The sequence below is a fragment of the Erinaceus europaeus genome, chromosome 6 (assembly GCF_950295315.1).
Source record: "Erinaceus europaeus chromosome 6, mEriEur2.1, whole genome shotgun sequence".
Taxonomy (NCBI): domain Eukaryota; kingdom Metazoa; phylum Chordata; class Mammalia; order Eulipotyphla; family Erinaceidae; genus Erinaceus; species Erinaceus europaeus.
Window position 1 is genome coordinate 25884647 of NC_080167.1, and position 17917 is coordinate 25902563.

A 17917-nucleotide genomic window follows, 5' to 3' on the forward strand; every position below is an offset into this window, starting at 1 on the left:
CAAATTCATAATCTTTAGCAACTTTTTTTCCCAACTATTGGGAAGAATGGGGTGGGATGTTTACTAAAGAAAAGAGAAAAGGTCTTGGCATCAGAAAGACTCCAAGCTCACCAATATCAGTAAGTCATCAATTGGCCTTCACCAACTCATTTCACTTCCTCCTTGAAACTCAGTCTTCTCATTAATAGAAAAGGAGTGAACTGTTTTATGCACTAAAGGAATTGCTTCAAGGATCAAACAAATTAGGACAATTCTGTCTGAGCTAAATAAATGGTAGCCAAAATATAAAAGGTCCTCTAATTTTCCCTCATATAAAAATGTAGAGTTAGACATGAAGTTTCTTTTCTTTTCAATTTATCTTTTTCAAATTTTCATTTATTTTAATGAGAGACAGCTGGGAGTGGGGGTGGGAAGAGAGAGAGAAAGACCAGAGCACCGCTCAGTTCTGGTTTATGGTAGTACTGGGGATTGAACCTGAGGCCTCACAGCCACAGCATTAAAGTCTTTTGCATAAACATTGTGTGTCTCCCCAGCCTAAAAATCCTGTGAACAATCCATGAAGTTTGGGCAGTCACACTTATCAAACCTGAATCTGTTCTCCTCATCATTCTTTCCCATAATAGTATCTGCCTGTTATGCCCACTTGGGAGTTGAACACATGCCTTCTTCTTATTCCAGGCCCTATCTATGAGAAGTATAATATACATCTTTTTTATTATTTTTTTATTTAAGAAAGGATTGATTAACAAAACCATAGGGTAGGAGGGGTACAACTCCACACAATTCCCACCACCCAATCTCCATTTCCCACCCCCTCCCCTGATAGGTTTCCCACTCTCTATCCCTCTGGGAGCATGGACCCAGGGTCATTGTAGGTTGCAGAAGGTGGAAGGTCTGGCTTCTGTAATTGCTTCCCCGCTGAACATGGACGTTGACTGGTCGGTCCATACTCCCAGTCTGCCTCTCTCTTTTCCTAGTAGGGTGGGTCTCTGGGGAAGCTGAGCTCCAGGACACATTGGTGGGGTCTTCAGTCTAGAGAAGCCTGGCCAGCATCCTGATGACATCTGGAACCTGGTGGCTGAAAAGAGAGTTAACATACAAAGCCAAACAAATTGTTGAGCAATCATGGACCCAAAGCTTGGAATAGAGGAGAGGAAGTGTTAGGGGGGTACTCACTGCAAACTCTAGTGCACTTCTGCTTTCAGGCATATATAATATACATCTTGATGGCAGGAACAAGAGCAGATTCCCTAGACTGAAGACCCCACCAATGTGTCCTGGAGCTCCGCTTCCCCAGAGACCCACCCTACTAGGGAAAGAGAGAGGCAGACTGGGAGTATGGACCAACCAGTCAACGCCCATGTTCAGCGGGGAAGCAATTACAGAAGCCAGACCTTCCACTTTCTGCAACCCTGGGTCCATGCTCCCAGAGGGCTAGAGAATGGGAAAGCTATCATGGGAGGGGGTGGGAAATGGAGATTGGGTGGTGGGAATTGTGTGGAATTGTACCCCTCCTACCCTATGGTTTTGTTAATTAAGACTTTCTTAAATTAAAAAAAAAGAGCAGATTCATTTGAATCTCAGCATCCAGCGTGATGCCTGAAACATAGTAAGTAGTCAACAAATACCTCAAGATGAACTAAAGAAGGACGCCAGACCAGGATGGAGTACAATCATAATTCTCTCTTCTCACAATTCTCTCTTCTCACTTCTCTCTACTCAACTTGTGCATCCTCTTCAGAGCAGGGCTCAAGTTGGACAAATTTTACCAGCTTGCCTGTGTGATGCTGGTTCTTGGTAGGAACAGCAAAACCTTTCTACTTAAGAATGATACTCTATCTTCAAGAGACGATGGCACCATTTACTGTCACAAAAGAGGACAGGCAGCAGAACTGGAGACATTTTAAGCTTCTCTGACAGCCATCAGTCAGGAACAAGTCACCCTGGCTTTTCATTTGTCTGTGACTTAAGAAGAAATGAAACTACAAACCAGAATCTGTAAACTGATCATAAGTCCCAATTGTGAGTACTGTCCTTGAAGACAAATCCTGTGAGATGTGTCCAGGATAATCTAAAAAATAATAATAAAAGAGGCCAAAAAAAATGAAAAAGCAACAAAGATTATATCTAGTACTTATAAATGAGAGACAGAGGGTGTTTCTACTAAATTTTTCAAGTGCCCTAAATGACCCTTTCAGTGTGTTGCTCTTCTCTAAACGGAAAATCTATGCCTTGCCCTGTGGGCTCATAGCTACGCAACTCTACAGTGCACACAACTCTGTAAAACATTATCTTGGTGTAAAAGAAAAAAATAAAGGGCACTTTTTCACCCTTTAACCTATCTCTCTAAATTTCAACTGTTTCCAAAAAAAAAAAAAAGTAAAAGAAAATAAAATAAATTGGAATTGGAATTTTCAGAAACTCTACATGTGAAATTAGGGGGTATGCTGCACTGTGTTGAAGCTTCAATTCCTACCATACAACCTGTTTTCACATCTTATATGAACCCCAGTACACTTCTTTTTTTTTAATATTTATTCTCTTTTGTTGCCCTTGTTGCTTTATTGTTGTAGTTATTACTGTTGTTGTTATTGACGTTGTCATTGTTGGCTAGGACAGAAAGAAATAGAGAGACGAGGGGAAGACAGAGAGGGGGAGAGAAAGACAGACACCTGCAGACCTGCTTCACCGCCTGTGAAGAGACTCCCCTGCAGGTGGGGAGCCAGGGGCTCAAACTGGGATCCTTACTCTGGTCCTTGTGTTTTGCGCCATGTGAGCTTAACCCACTGTGTTACCACCCGACTCTCTATCCAGTACACTTCTAACAGTCATTTACATACACCATCTTGTAAAAATGGCGGCTTGGAGGGTCCTTGTCCACCACCTCTTCACCCTCTGACTTTACACAGGACACCACACAGGACCATGAGCTTGTTACCATTCCCAAGTCAATGCTCAAAGGGCCACAGCCTTGATATCTCCACTCCCTGGGACTATACACTACCTCCAAGGACACGTGTCTCCTACACACCTAGCATGCTGTGAGCCAACTAGGAATCCAGTTGGTGTATCTCGCATTAAGATAACCTAGTAAGCACTGCACACAACTGTTCTGTTTTCCATTCATTGTCTAAAATATTGTTCCACATGATCATTTGATTCAATTCCATGCTATTACGTGGTAGCTATCCTGTGAGAAACTGGCAGTTAAAGAAAATCATACTTGATGTCTGAAAGTGTGTTCCTGCAGAGAGAAGCATGGCTCATTTCCCCCATTTAAAATCTGTTCATCACTAACAGGAAGAGCTCTACAACCTGCTACCTGGGTGTGAAACTCTGGCTCCACTGTCTGTATCTGTGAGCATGAGACCAGTGATGGAACTTCTCGGTATTTCTAAGTGATTTTTGTAAAATTACCGTAGAAAATGTACATGAACTATGTAGAGAAAGAATGGGCAACACATAAGAAGCCTGAAACCCTGCCAACACCCATGTCCAGCTGAGAAGCATTTACAGAAACCAGAACTCCTACCTTCAGTACCCCAAACACAATCTTGATTCCAGTGGGGGAGAAATGATAGGAGCTCCAGCAGCACCCAGAAAGAAAGTAGGAAAGGGGGAGGGATATTTGGATGTGGTAATGGTGTCATGAAGGGATTGGAGGGGAAGAGAGGACTGGACCTTGGGGAAAAAAAAAGAGGGGGCAATTATGTATAAATGTAAATAGCTGTAGAGATGATGGTTGACCCATGTCTGCAATCTTAGGAGAACTGCAGTGGCTTGCAGTGAGTAGATTGGGGATTCAGAACTCTGGTGATGAGAATGATGTGGAATTATACCCCTGTTGACATGTAATTTTGTAACTCAGTATTAAATCACTAATACAACTTAAACAAAAAGCCTGACACCCCTGAACAGAGAGGTGGGTAACCCTCAGGGCTGCCACCACACTTCAGAGGACTGTGTCATCCAAGAATGCCTCTGACAACCTCAAAGGTGAACAGAGGACATTTTCTCGAAGTACAAAGGCAGTGTAGTTTTGTCTCTCCAGGGGGGCATCGCTCCAAACCAGTTGACCTCCTAACTTCTGTAGTTCACTTCTTCTAAAAATGAAAAACAAAAATTTAAAGTGTTCCAAGCAGTAAAAGAGACCAACCTTCCTCTCTTGCTTGTGTGTCAAGAATTTCCTCATGAAAATATCTTTAAATGTGAAATAAATAAAAACTCCAATGACATCTAAAAGAACTGGAATCATAATTCCCTTAACCACAGACCTGCTGTGGATAACAAGTGGGCATAACTTTTAATGGCTATAAGCTCAGTGTGACATGTAGAACATATTTTAACAATGTACTCAACACGAAGTGTTTCGTTTTTTTTTCTATAATTTTTCTTTCCTCTTTCTTTTTGTCCCCACAAAATATCTTTTACTTTGTATCATTGATTATGTATTAAGTATGAGTGCAAGTAATGAGTTCACACAAGCATTAAGTGGGATTCCACATTCAGATTTAAAAAGTTAAAATTTTTCACAGAAGTAGAACTATGGGCAAAATGATTTTTAAGTAGATGTATGAGTTTTCAATTAATGATTTAATAAGGGTTTACAAGATTATAAGATTACAGGGGTATAGTCCCACAGCACCACCAAAAGTTTAATTACCCCTACCCCCACACACACAATAATAACCACCATAGTCCTTACAGAGTCTTAGAAATAGTTTGGCTACTTTTTTAAAAAAGCTTATGGGCAGAACACTTCTTAATAAACTTTTAAAAGGAAAAAAAAATGTTTGGGGGCCGGGTGGTGGTGCACCTGGTTGAGTGAACAAGTTAACAGTGTGCAAGTACCCAGGTTCGAGCCTTTAGTCCCCAACTGCAAGGGGAAAGCTTTGCAAGTGGTGAAGTAGTGCTGCAGGTGTCTCTCTGTCTCTCTCCCTATCTATCACCCCCTTCCCTCTCAATGTCTGGCTCTGTCTATCCAATAAATAAATAGATAATAGAAAAAAAAAACCAAAAACCTTAAAAGAAAAAAAGTTTGCCACAGAGAACAGAAAAATAAATTGGCCCTATAACTCATTCTTTCCTCTATGAGGACAAGGACAGTCAATCACAAGTAAGTTTCCCTAAACACTAAGAACTGTGCATCCCCATATTAGCATGCCCCATATTTGAGCCCCAGTTCTGCATCTGCAGGAGGGAAAGCTTCACGAATGGTGAAGCAGGTCTGCAGGTGTCAGTCTTTCTCTCACCCTTTCTGCTTCCTCTCTGCTCCCAGTTTCTCTCTTTCCTATCAAGTTTAATAGAAAGAAAAAAAAAATGGCTACCTGGAGCGGTGAATTCGGAGTGCCGGCCCCAAACGCCAGCAATAACCCTGGTGGCTATAAAGATAAAAAAAAAAGAAATAAATAAATGAGCTTTGCATCCCTGGAGCAAGTGTGTGCTCACAGCATCAACCAAGTATTTCCTGCCTCAACATTTCTCTGACCCAGCAAGGCCCCATGACCTCTGAGCTACCATAGCAGTCTCTGCTGTTCAACTCACTTCGCCCTGCATTTGCCTGTAAGTAAGGTTCTCTTCTGTTAAACTGGTAAATATTATCATCAATTGGTAACCACAGGTAGCTGAGCAAAGCCACCCAGCAGAGGTCTCAATGGGCACACATGTCAGCAGCTCTGGCTCTCTCTAGTCCTTACTCTAGAAAGAAACCTCTCCTTGGAGGAGAGGGGGGATCTAGCGGTAGCGCAGTGGGTTAAGCGCACGGGGCACAAAGCGCAAGGACCTGCAGAAGGATTCCGGTTCGAGCCCCCGGCTCCCCACCTGCAGGGAAGTCACTTCACAGGCAGTGAAGTATGTCTGTAGGTGTCTATCTTTCTCTCCCCGTCTCTGTCTTTCCCTCCTCTCTCCATTTCTCTCTGTCCTATCCAACAACAACAATAATAACCACAACACCAGGAGCAGTGGATTCATGGTGCAGGCACTGAACCCCAGCAACAACCCTGGAGGCAAAAAAGAAAGAAAGAAAGAAAGAAAGAAAGAAAGAAAGAAAGAAAGAAAGAAAGAAAGAAAGAAAGAAAGAAACCTCTATTTGGGTAAAGAGCATAGAGATAATCATGTGTATGTCAGCGGCGGTGTGGTGGCACACCTGGTTGAGCGTACATGTTACAGTGCATAAGGACCTGGGTTCAAGCCCCCAGTGGGTGGTGAAGCTCTGCTGCAGGTATTTCTCTGGCTCTTCCCCTCTTTATCTCCCTCTGTCTCTCGATTTCTGGTTGTTTCTATCCAATAAATAAATAAAGATAGTTTTAAAAAAATTAAAAATCATGTTTAGGTCCTCTGAGCAGTCCAAATTATTAACAGGGGAAGTTTCAGTTTGCCATTTCACTATAGAAACATCACGGGAGCCGGGTGGAAGCGCAGCGGGTAAAGTACAGGTGGCACCAAGCACAAGGACTGGCATAAGGCTCCTGGTTCAAGCCACTGGCTCCTCACCTGCAGGGGAGTCGCTTCACAAGCGACTACAGTTCTGTAGGTGTCTTTCTCTCCCCTCTCTATCTTCCCTTCCTCTCTCCATTTCTCTATGTCCTATCCAAAAACAACAAGAATAATACTACAACAATAAAACAACAAGGGCAACAAAAGGGAATAAATAAATATTTGGGGGAAAAAAAGAAGCATCACTATAGGACTTTCACTGAGCCATAAGTACCAGGTAATATACCTTCCATCTGAACTCTGAGGACAATTTTAACATTTCATAATCCCAGGAATATAGGGAAGGCTTTCACCAACCCAGGCAGTGGTGGGAATGCAAGGAGGCATCTCACAGTGAAAACAATAGAGAGAATTAGCAAATGAGATCACCAGGCATTTAGTTACTGTCCCTGTGATCCGCCAGGATGACAATTTCCAAGAGCCCCTAAATTATCCCAAGTATGCATTTCTAGTCTACGGACAAGGGTTTATAATAATCACCCTACAAAATGGTTTGAGTCTGACGAACCCCAGGACTCTCAACAGAAAAGCATGAAACCACCTCAGAAAGAACTTCTGAGATAACAAACTCCTCATTTTACTTTTCCCAAAGAATTTCTATAGAACCCTGCCAACCCCAATTTCACACAACCACTTATTGGCAGAGTCACCACTCTAATCTTCTTCCCATGGCTAATAAAGATGCAAATACAGGAATAGAAGGCCTCTGCTGGATGCCCTGGCAATGATCTACAAGTTACCTCACCTTCGAGAATCTTCTACTTTGAAACAGAAATTCTGACTAAAATCCAGTGTCTCTCTGAGGCAGCCCCAATTACTCAGACTGACATAATCCCTCATCTATTCTCTTTTTCTCCTGCGTTCATTTGCCTCACTCAAATTCTCCTCACAAGACTGGAAGCAGGTGTGTACGTACACACACACACACACACACACACACACACACACACAGCACCCCCTATCCTCAAGCCCAGGAGCCATTGTACTCCTCCCCACACACAAACTTCACTTTACCTGTTTCACATACACCCTCTTCCTTCCTCTCGGAGTTTAACCTCGGACTTCCCACTCTTCTGTCTCTAGAAGGGATCTTACTTCCACTCCCCTGCCTCCTCTATCTTTGCCTACTTCCTTCTTAACTAATTCCCTCTTTCTGCACTGGAACTAAAGCAAACAACTGTCACATTTAACTGTGGGAGGAGAGAGGAAGGCAGTTTTTCTCTTAGCCCAATCTGCATTTTGCCATAAGATTTCTCTCCAACCCATCCTTGCAGTTAACACTAGGCTAACCCTCCTGGGAAACAAATGCACCCAAGACAGTCACAACTTTCCTTCCTACATAGTACTGCTGATCAAAATTAGGCTCATGAATGAGGGATAAAATGGGTAGAACTGGAAAGCCCAGGAAATGGCCAATGGAGTACAGCTCAGCAATTTAAAAAGAGGCTACTGTGTCCTTAGGGACAGAATGAATGGAACTGGAGGTGATTATGCTTAGTGAAGTAAGTCAGGAAGTGAAGGACAACTTCCCGATGATTTCAGTAAGATGCAGAATATAGACGATTGAAGTACATGAACTTGAAAAAAAAATTAAAAACAGTCAACCTGTCGCTAAGACCTGGGGGTAGAACTATGGTGGTTATTGTTGGGGGTGGGGTGCACAGAATTTTGGTGGTGGGAGGGTTGGGTAACTATATCCCTACACCTCATAATCTTGTAAATCACTATTAAATCACTAATACAAAAATTTTAAGAATAAATAGACTGCAATTGATTGATCAGTATGTACAATCATTATAACAAGATGGTGAAACATAAAGTTGTAAGATGTGAAAGAACCCTCAAGCTAAGCTAGACTCCCAAAGAAAACTGCAAATAAGAATCGATTAAAAAGGGACCAGGCGGTGGCGCACCTAGTTGAGCATACACATTACCATGCACAAGGTCACCGGTTCAAGCCCTGTCAGGGGGAAGCTTCAAGAGCAGTGAGGCTGCTCTGTCTTCTGTCCTCTCTCTCTCTCTTTCTCCCTCCCACTCAGTCTCTCCCCCACCCTACCCCCGCCATTGCTCTCAGCTTCTCTCTGTCTCTATCTAAAATGAAATTAAAAAAAGAAAGAAGGGGGTCGGCGGTGGCGCAGTGGGTTAAGCGCACGTGGCACAAAGCGCAAGGATCCGGGTTCGACCCCCGGCTCCCCACCTGCAGGGGAGTCGCTGCACAGGCGGTGAAGCAGGTCTGCAGGTGTCTATCTTTCTCTCCCCTCTGTCTTCCCCTCCTCTCTCCATTTCTCTCTGTCCTATCCAACAACGAACAACATCAACAATGGTAATAATAATAACCACAATGAGGCTACAACAACAAGGGCAACAAAAGGGGGGAAAATGGCCTCCAGGAGCAGTGCATTCATGGTGCAGGCACCGAGCTCAGCAATAACCCTGAAGGGAAAAAAAGAAAAAGAAAAAGAATCAACTGGAGAGCACAGAATTTAAAAAAAAAAAATGGTAAACTAAGTTATTACACACCCACCTCAAGTCAAACACTGCAATATGTTTTCACATAAATTCTATCAAGATTCCTTAATAATCCCTCTGAGATGCCTTATTATCTTTATCATATCTTTATCATTTGGGGGACTCCCCCTCCCAAATCTGTAATGTCAAATCTCAGTGGAGTCTGGCCTCAGGCCCGGTCTTCTGCACAGGCTTTTCTGGCGAGGCTTTTCTAGCCAGAATGTAAAGTGACATTGCTACTGGGAGGAAGAACCACATAGTGACAGAAGACACAGGAGCTCAGGATGCTAAGAAGCAGGTCCAAACAGAGCATTTGTGGGGAGGAAGGAGTGAGGGGGTTTGGCTGCCAGATCTATAGTGGGTTTCTCTGAAAGGAAGAGGTAGCTTTGGGAAATGGCTGTTATTTCTCTGGCTCCTTGAGCTAGAGGAATTCAAGGTCTGTTATTCCAAGAATCCCAGATTCCGTGGCCCAGATACACCTGTGAAAGTAGAAGAGACCCAACTGCTGGCAATAAGACTGAATCACTGAGTCTACAGACTTGGAGTAGAAGAGTAAAATGAATCCCCTAAAACACTAACATATATATTATATATAATATGTTATATATAATATATATTATATATATTACATAGAGAGAGAGAGAGAGAGACGGAGAGAAAGATCAGGTAGTGTGCATGCCTTGCCAGTGCATAGGCCAGGTTCCAACTCCAGCACCACATGGGAGGTGCCAGGGCACTGTAGGAAGCTTCAATGCTGTGGAACTTTTCCCTCTTGCTCTATCTCTGTCTCTGAATGAAAAAGTGGCCCAAAGTGATGAAATAACACATGTATGAAACATGAAAACAACAATAAAAGGGTATGATCAGAAATAGCATTTTAAGTTTTTTCAGAATGTGTTGTATCTTCAAAGTCAAACAAAACAGACTAGGAAAATAGTGCACTGGTGACATACATATGAGCAGTTCCAGTACCTTATAATGCAAGGTTAAGGTTAAATAGTACTCAGGCCTGCCTCTCTCTCTTTCTCTCTCTCTCTCTCTCTCACACACACACACACACACACACATCTTCAATTAATTAATTAATTAATCATTGAATAGAGACAGAAAGAAACTGAGAAGGGAGAGGGAGTGAGAAAGACAGACACCTGCACCCAACTTTACCACTCGTGAGGCTTTCCACCTGCATTTTCCACCTAATTTTTTAAATTATTTTTTTAATATTTTTTTATTTATTTATTCCCTTTTGTTGCCCTTGTTGTTTTATTGTTGTAGTTATTATTGTTGTTGGATAGGACAGAGAGAAATGGAGAGAGGAGGGGAAGACAGAGAGGAGGAGAGAAAGATAGACATCTGCAGACCTGCTTCACCGCCTGTGAAGCGACTCCCCCCTGCAGGTGGAGAGCCGAGGGCTCGAACTGGGATCCTTATGCCGGTCCTTGTGCTTTGCGCCACCTGCGCTTAACCTGCTGCGCTACAGCCCAACTCCCCACGTCTTTTTTTTTAAGCTAAACATAAAACCTTCAAAAAGGACAGCCAGGTTAACAGAGTTTAACAGAGTTTTGTCTAAAGGAATAATAATAATAATAATAATAAAAAAGGAACACTCACAACTGGCACATATGAGGTGACTAGTAACATCCAGTAGTGATAAGGAAGACAAGAAACTAGATAATAATTAATAGGCAAGGTGACTGGGACCACATCTGGAAGAGTTCAATAAGGCACCAGGGTCAAAAAAAAAAAAAAAAAAAGAAATTATTAGTTGGAAATGATGATTCAGCATCAACCCAAAGGAACAAGTCAAAAAGAAGGCAAAGAGAGAATAGAATGTATACAAGGATCTTATCCTGGATCAGCAAGAGACAGAAGACCCATAGAGGATGGCAATTCCTTGTAGAAAGGAGAGAAAAACTCCTTTTTCGGTGACTAGAAAGGCATATTTGGACCCAGTGGACCCTATGAAGGTGAAGAGAAGGATAGAATGGAGGAAATGAGACTGGTGGGTTTCAGTCAATAAAGAAAAGTGTTGTGCTGATTTGATAAATTAACTTTCTGAGAATCCTTCAGAGATTTTCACTTTTTTTTTTTTTTTGGTAATACTCTATGTCACTGTTAATTAACAGACATTCGCAACAGCCCCCATATACCTATTTCATTTATTGAAATCCTAACACCCAAAGGATTAGTCTTGGAAAGCAGGGCTTTGGGCAAGGGGGTAATTAGGTCATGCAGGTGAGACTCTCATGAATAGAATCAGCGCCTTCTCGTGGTGCATCCCGTGAGTACCCATTCATTGGGGAAACTGAGGATCCTTCCTAGCCGACTGAATTCACATGGATCCCAGTCACTTTCAAAGCCAGCAACAAGCAGCTCCTGACAGCTTTCAACCTGATGCTGTTGACTGGCTACGGAAGAAGGGCAAACGCTAGAAGAAGAAGAATCAGCGCCCTTCTAAGAGAGGTATGACTTCTCTCTTGGCCATATAAAGACACAAGAAGATGGTCATCTTCAATCTAGTTAAAGAGCGTATACCAGGTATTAGATTTGCCTTGAATTTGAACTCAAACCCAAAATAAATGTTCACCGATGAACCTACCCAATCTAAGGTGTTCTGACACAGCATCCTGACGTGGTTTTAGTTGCTAATTTGGTCTGTGACACCGGAACAAATTACTTTAGTTTTAGTTTTCTTTTCTCTGAAATTTAGTTTTCTTTTTCTTTATGTTTTATTTTATTGATAGAGACAGAGAGAAACTGAGAGGGGAGGGGGAAAAAGAGGAGAGAGAGAGAGAGAGAGAGAGAGAGAGAGTGACCTGCAGCACTGCTAACCACTCGTGATGCTTCTCCTCTTACAGATGGAGACCTGGGGCTTGAACCTAATCCTTGCACAAGGTAACTTGTGCTTTGCAAGGTATGCCACTACCAGGCCCCTGAGATTTAGTTTTCTTAACTGCAAAATGATGGGAGAAGGGGAGATAAGAACAGATTAAATAACACATTTGAAGAGCTTCTTCCTGCCATACTATCCTAGAGTTAATACTTTTTTCCTTCCAGTTGTTTCATTCCAGGCTGGGCAGTGGTGCACCCGTCTGAGTATACACATCACCATGTGCAAGGACCCGGGTTCTAGGCCCCAATCCCCACCTGCAGGGAGGAAACTTTACAAGCAATGAAGCGGTGCTGCAGATGTTGCTCTTTCTCTCTCCCTTCACACCTCCCCCTCTTCTTTCAATTTCTCTCTGTCCTAGTAAATATAAGAAAATAGCTGCCAGGAGCAGTGGAGTCCCAGTGCAAAAAAAAGTGGAGTCCCTGAAGATAAAAAAAGGGGGGGAGGTAGAGAAGGAGAAAGACAGGGGGTGGGTAGAAAGAGAGAAAGAGAAGCATCTGCAACGCTCCTTCACCACTTAATAGGCTTCTCCCCTGCCTGTGGAGACTGGGGGCTTGAACCCAGGTTCGTATGCTCAACTGGATGTGCCCTCCTCATTACTTTGAATATTTCCACCTAAAATCATGCCATGCATACATATGTTTGACAAATGTTTTCCTGAATGACTACAACTCCCATAATATCAGAGCTTCAGGAGACAAACATGTACTTCATCTCTTTCCCTCTCCCCTAAGTGCTAGCTACAAAAGCACAGTCACCCAGCAGTACTAATCCTCTCTGGAGTAGTCAATTCTGACGATAAATAAATAAAACTTATCTAAAGCCAAAGAACAAATAATATCGAATGTCAAATAAATCAATGCCTTAAATGCCTCCAATTCTGCCAATGTGTACACACAGCAATTTAAAAAATAATAAGTCAGGTGATGTAAGCCTGGGTGGGCTTTCCATCAGTTCCTTGGGGGAAAAAAATACCACAGGTGTCTATCTTGTTATATATATTTTATTTTAATCTAGAAGAGGCAGAGAACTTCACATGCAAGAGAGAGAGAGAGAGGGAGAATACATGCAGCACTGGAGATTGAACCAGGATCCTCAGACATGTAAGTCTGATGCTCTACAAATTGAACTATTTCCCCAGCCTATCTATCTAATGCTCTTTGTGCCTTCATTATCAAGAAAGTAAAAGGTACAAAATCCCACAGCTCACTTGGTCTTTTCACTTGTACTCTGTGACATTCCTGCAGCTGAGAATACTGATTTCATATCCTGTCTGCTGTTAACCTAACACATGCTTGAGTAACTGATAAGGCGGTCTTTTTTTCTCCTAGAAAGGATATTCTCCTAAAATCTGAGGTCTGGTCTTGGTTCTGCATTGCTTAGCCACTCACTTGGTGCAATTAACCTTTCTGTACCTCTACTAACTAGGGCTAAGCATTCCTGCCCAATCTGTTTCACAGTGTTGTGCAGAAGCATTTATATTGTATGGTCTCGCTGTTAATTGCTGAATACTTTCTAATAAGCCTCCTATTATGACTGAGCAAGATATATAAACACTGAGAAGAAATCTACAATAAAAATAGCTCATGCTGCAAAAGAAAGCGTAAAGATCAACTCTTTTTTAATTTTTTTTATTTTTATTTATTTTCTTGTTTGTTGCCCTTGTTGTTTTATTGTTGTAGTTATTATTGATGTCATTGTTGTTGGATAGGACAGAGAGAAATGGAGAGAGATGGGGAAGACAGAGAGGGAGAGAGAAAGATAGACACCTACAGACCTGCTTCACCACTTGTGAAGCTACTCCCCTGCAGGTGGGGAGCTGGGGGGTGGCGGGGGGGGGGGGGGGGGGGCTCGAAACAGGATCCTTACTCCAGTCCTTGCACTTTGCGCCATATACACTTAACCCACTGCACTACCACAAGATCAACCCATAACAAGCTCAATCTTTGTAGCAGGACTACTTTACATCTGTACAATGCATCCACACAAAGCTACATGACACAATATATCCTCAAAAGCAACTCAAAGGGGCTTACACAAATGAAAAGGAAGCAAAGTATTTAGAAAAAAAATAACCCTTGACCAAGGTCACTTTATATCATGGTTTTCTTAAAGTCAAGGACACCTTTGTATAAAATTCTGTAATATGGCTAGATCACAAAAGTGTTAACAAAAAATACATATTTTAAATATCAAATTATGGCCCATTGTTCCATTGGTAAGTTACTAATTTTTTTTTAAGCAATAAATCACACATTCCAGATCATGGGTATGTTTGGATATGTCAATGGATCCAGTCCATTCCTAGCAGGAGGTGCTGTTTTATGATAGGATTCTTCCAAATGTCCCAGGACATCCAGAGTTTACACAGACATAATCTCAGCTTCTCTCAAAGATAAACACATCAGTGTAGGCATGCATCCAGCTCATGGGGGAGTCGTTGAATTGAAGCTGACTGTTCATCTACATGATCATTTGGGAAAGAAAAAAAAAAAGCTAGGAAAGTCACAATTACATAATGGAAAAAGTGATGAGAATGGCATAGTCTAGTCAAAACATTGACAAAATCAAAACAAAAAATAAAAAAAAACTCCCCTTCACAAATAAAGGATTAAATCATACAGAAGACCTACTCATGGGCACAGACCATTAAAGATTTGCTCCCCTTCACAGTGACCATGAACCTCTTCTAGAAGAACAAAAGTTTTCTGTGGACATAAAGATACCAAAGATATCTCAGTGAACAACAACGTTTGAACTGCAAATCAAAGATACTAAAGATGTTCTAATCAGAAAATATAAAATATCTGGAAAATTTTACAATTACTGTTTCTTCGGGACTATTTGAGTTCCCATTTTTTTAATGCATAATAGCTTCATTCATAATCTGTAACTGTTTTGTCTGATGTGCAAATTGCTAATAATCCTCAGGCTATTTGCTTGGAAGGAAGGAAGGAAGGAAGGAAGGAAGAAAGAAAGAAAGAGGAAATAACTCATATTGATAAGATTGTACGCAACAGAGAAATGCCTGGGGGGGAAGAAATGAATTTACTGTAAGAACTGTTGCTGGAAGAATTCTATTCCTAACTCTTTTAACATTTCTGAATCATTAACAAGCTCAGGTTAAAAGGATACAATGGAAAAGAGCAAGGGCACTAGACAGAGGAACTGAAAAATGATTTGGGGATTTCCATGCTAAAGCTATAAAATTTAGAGGAAAAGACAAGTTTTCTTTTGATGTGTTAAGACTATGTCAAAGAAAAAAAAAAACAACGTTGACTGTGTTACCTCTTTCAAGGTCATTTATCATCGGCATAACAAGCTACGAATGTTTTATTAAAAGAAAAATCCTCTCCCAGGACTGCCAGACCTCTACCAGGACCCACTTATCAAAGGTGCTGCTGAGACTGACAGGCAGCTGTCGAGTGGGACCGAGTTAACATTACTTTATAAGTGCAAAACCCCATCAGCAAGCACATTTACCTCAGTCCCCATTAAAGATTCTGATAACACCATCTCCACGAGCTGGGCTTACCATTTAAGCCTACAGGAAGCCCTTGAGTGCACAAAGCCTTCCAAATTTTTCTAGCTAATTTTAACCCTATGGAGTTTAAACAAATAAATCGCATTGGAAAATGACACAGTAAATAGATATTCTGTCCACCTAGACAAATAAAGATGGTTGTGGAAAACATCTTTTCATGTGCCTTTATTATTTCTAAGGGGAAAAAAAACACCTTTAAAATATTTTTTTCACAAAATTATACAATAAACTACAGTATATGGGGGCTTATAGTATGTCCCATATCAAGGTTTTAGTGCAAGAATCTTTAGAGCTGGATATTGAACTAGCAGAAGCAGCCATGTATGTTAATGGGTGCCTGTATGTGATGGTGCAGAACATGCAGTTATCAGGTGAAATTATTCACCAGCTGATGTTCTCCCTGGATTTTATCCTTTCAAAAGAATATTCCCCATTTAGTGCAAAAAAAAAAAAAAAGCCAAAATAAACATGCAAAAGAGCAATAGTGAAGTCACAATGTTCTGGGGCATGTTTACTGTTTTCATCGTGATCATCAAGATGATTTTCACACCAAAAAGTTACTGCCTGGTTAATATTTGAACATGTAAGTATCTCTACAATGGAACTGGGAAGTGCTGTCTTTTTCACTGTTGAGGAAAGAAGAGACAGCAGAACGCTGCAGTCCTCCGGTGGGGGTGGGAGGAATCCTGAAAGGGAATAGCCTTGGGAGAGAAGTGGAAGGATCCAAGTGGAAGTACAGCAAGTACTACTGAAAGGATGCTGCAAACGCTAACTGGGTTATTCTTAACAAGAAGTTGGGACATTTTCTTTGGCCAAAAGGCAATCAGGTCCCATCACTGAGGTGAGCAGTGCCTCCGCCTGGAAGTATCTGCGGCATTCGAACAAATCAAGGGAGAGGAAGGTGCAGTGCCAGAAGGTACTTTAGGAGAAGGGGGTAAAAAAAATGCATGTGTGATGCCAACCTTTCCCTACTGCCACCCAGTGTGAAAATTCTGGGCAGCCACCCTATCCTTACACACACACATTCTCATTCCTTTTCTCTCTCTCTCTCTCTCCTTTGCTGCACTCAGCATTCAATAAACCAGCCTTTAGAGAACGACACGTTCACGAGACTCGCACCCCCGTCTCTGCGCGCGCGCACACTAATACACACGCACACGCACTCGGTTCCCCTTCCTTCCACGTTCTGCAGGCGCTCATAACCCCCTGGTCCCAGCTCCGAGGACCGCGGGGACCACCACGACGACTCCCCTCTCCTTCTCTGCACCTTGACTTGAGGGTGAAATCTCTCTGGGCAGCTTCCTGCACTCCCCCCTCCCAAGCCGCCCCGCCGCGGCGCGCGCCACACCAATTAGGCGAACCCTCCTGGATGCGTGACAGCGCGCGGGTTCAGCCTGAAAGCCCCGAGCAAGCCGCGCGGCGACGGGATTCCCGGGGACAGCCTGCGTCCCCGCCGACCCCCGTGCCCCGCGGGCTACCCCGGTTGTGCCTGTGCCGGGGGAGCCTCGAAGGTCCGAGTCCAGCCGGCCAGTCAGGCCAAACCGCCCGCCTCCTCCTCCCAGGGTCTCCCTCAGCTCGGAAGCGCCGGTTCCGAGAGCCCTGGAGCCCAGCGGGTCGGTGCGCCCCGCTCTGGCCGCTCTCTGGCCGCAGGCGTTACACACGCGCGCACAGACACGCACCTCGCCTTCCCGCGCCCCAACACGCACACCTGCACACACTGGGATATGCCCGGCTCCTCCTGCCTCCCGGGTGGGCACCCCTCACCCTCGCACCCTCTGCGCAGACCCGCCAGCTGCTGCCCAGGAGCCCCATCCCCCTGGGGGGCAAGACGTGCGCGCAGCTTACAGTTCGCAGGAACTGGATCTCATCCTCGCCCTCGCCCCCATCGGCCATGGCTCCGCGGCTCCTCACCGGGGCCGGCTCCCGAGCCCCGCGGAGCCCGGCGGCGACGGTGGCGGCCCCTCTCGTGTCCTGCTGCCTCTGCCGCTGCTGCCTCTGCCGCTGCTGCTGCTTCTGCTGCTGCGGCCGCCGCTGCCCGGAGCCGGGGGCGGGAGGGGGCCGCGGCTGCTGGGTGCCGAGAGCCAGGCGGTCCCCGCCTGCGGAACGAAGGAGGAGGCGCCGGCGGACGAGGGCGGTCGCGGGGGGGGGGGGCTCCCTCCGCTGCACCGAGAGGGAGGAGGGTGACCCGGCTCGGAGGACGCAGAGAGCCTGCCCCGCAGCTCAGCAGCGCCCGTTGCGTGCTCCCTGCCGGCAGCCGGCGGACTGCTCGGTCGCCGGTTCCCCCGAGCTAGTGCGCCCAGCCCGCCGAGCTGGCGTGAGTGTCGCGGTGGGGGCGGGGAGTGGGGGCGGCGGGGAGGAGCTCGCCGGCTCCCCTCTGCTGCAGGTAATCCGCAGCCGGCAACTCCAGGCCGCCAAACCCGAGGCCCAGCGCCGCTTACTGGCTGCGTTGGGTATCGGGGTCCTAGAGCACCAGAGGGATG

At 44.1% G+C, this 17917-nt stretch overlaps 1 protein-coding gene across 1 annotated transcript in view; it reads right to left on the reverse strand.

Moving 5' to 3' along the window:
- RYR2 (ryanodine receptor 2) overlaps positions 1-17466 on the reverse strand; it is an 820963-nt gene extending 803497 nt beyond the window's left edge. Inside the window, exon 1 of the mRNA XM_060191940.1 lies at positions 17283-17466. Coding sequence (XP_060047923.1) covers positions 17283-17330 — 48 coding nt within the window. The 5' untranslated portion in view covers positions 17331-17466. The remainder of the gene's footprint in view (positions 1-17282) is intronic.
- Positions 17467-17917: the final 451 nt, after the last annotated feature.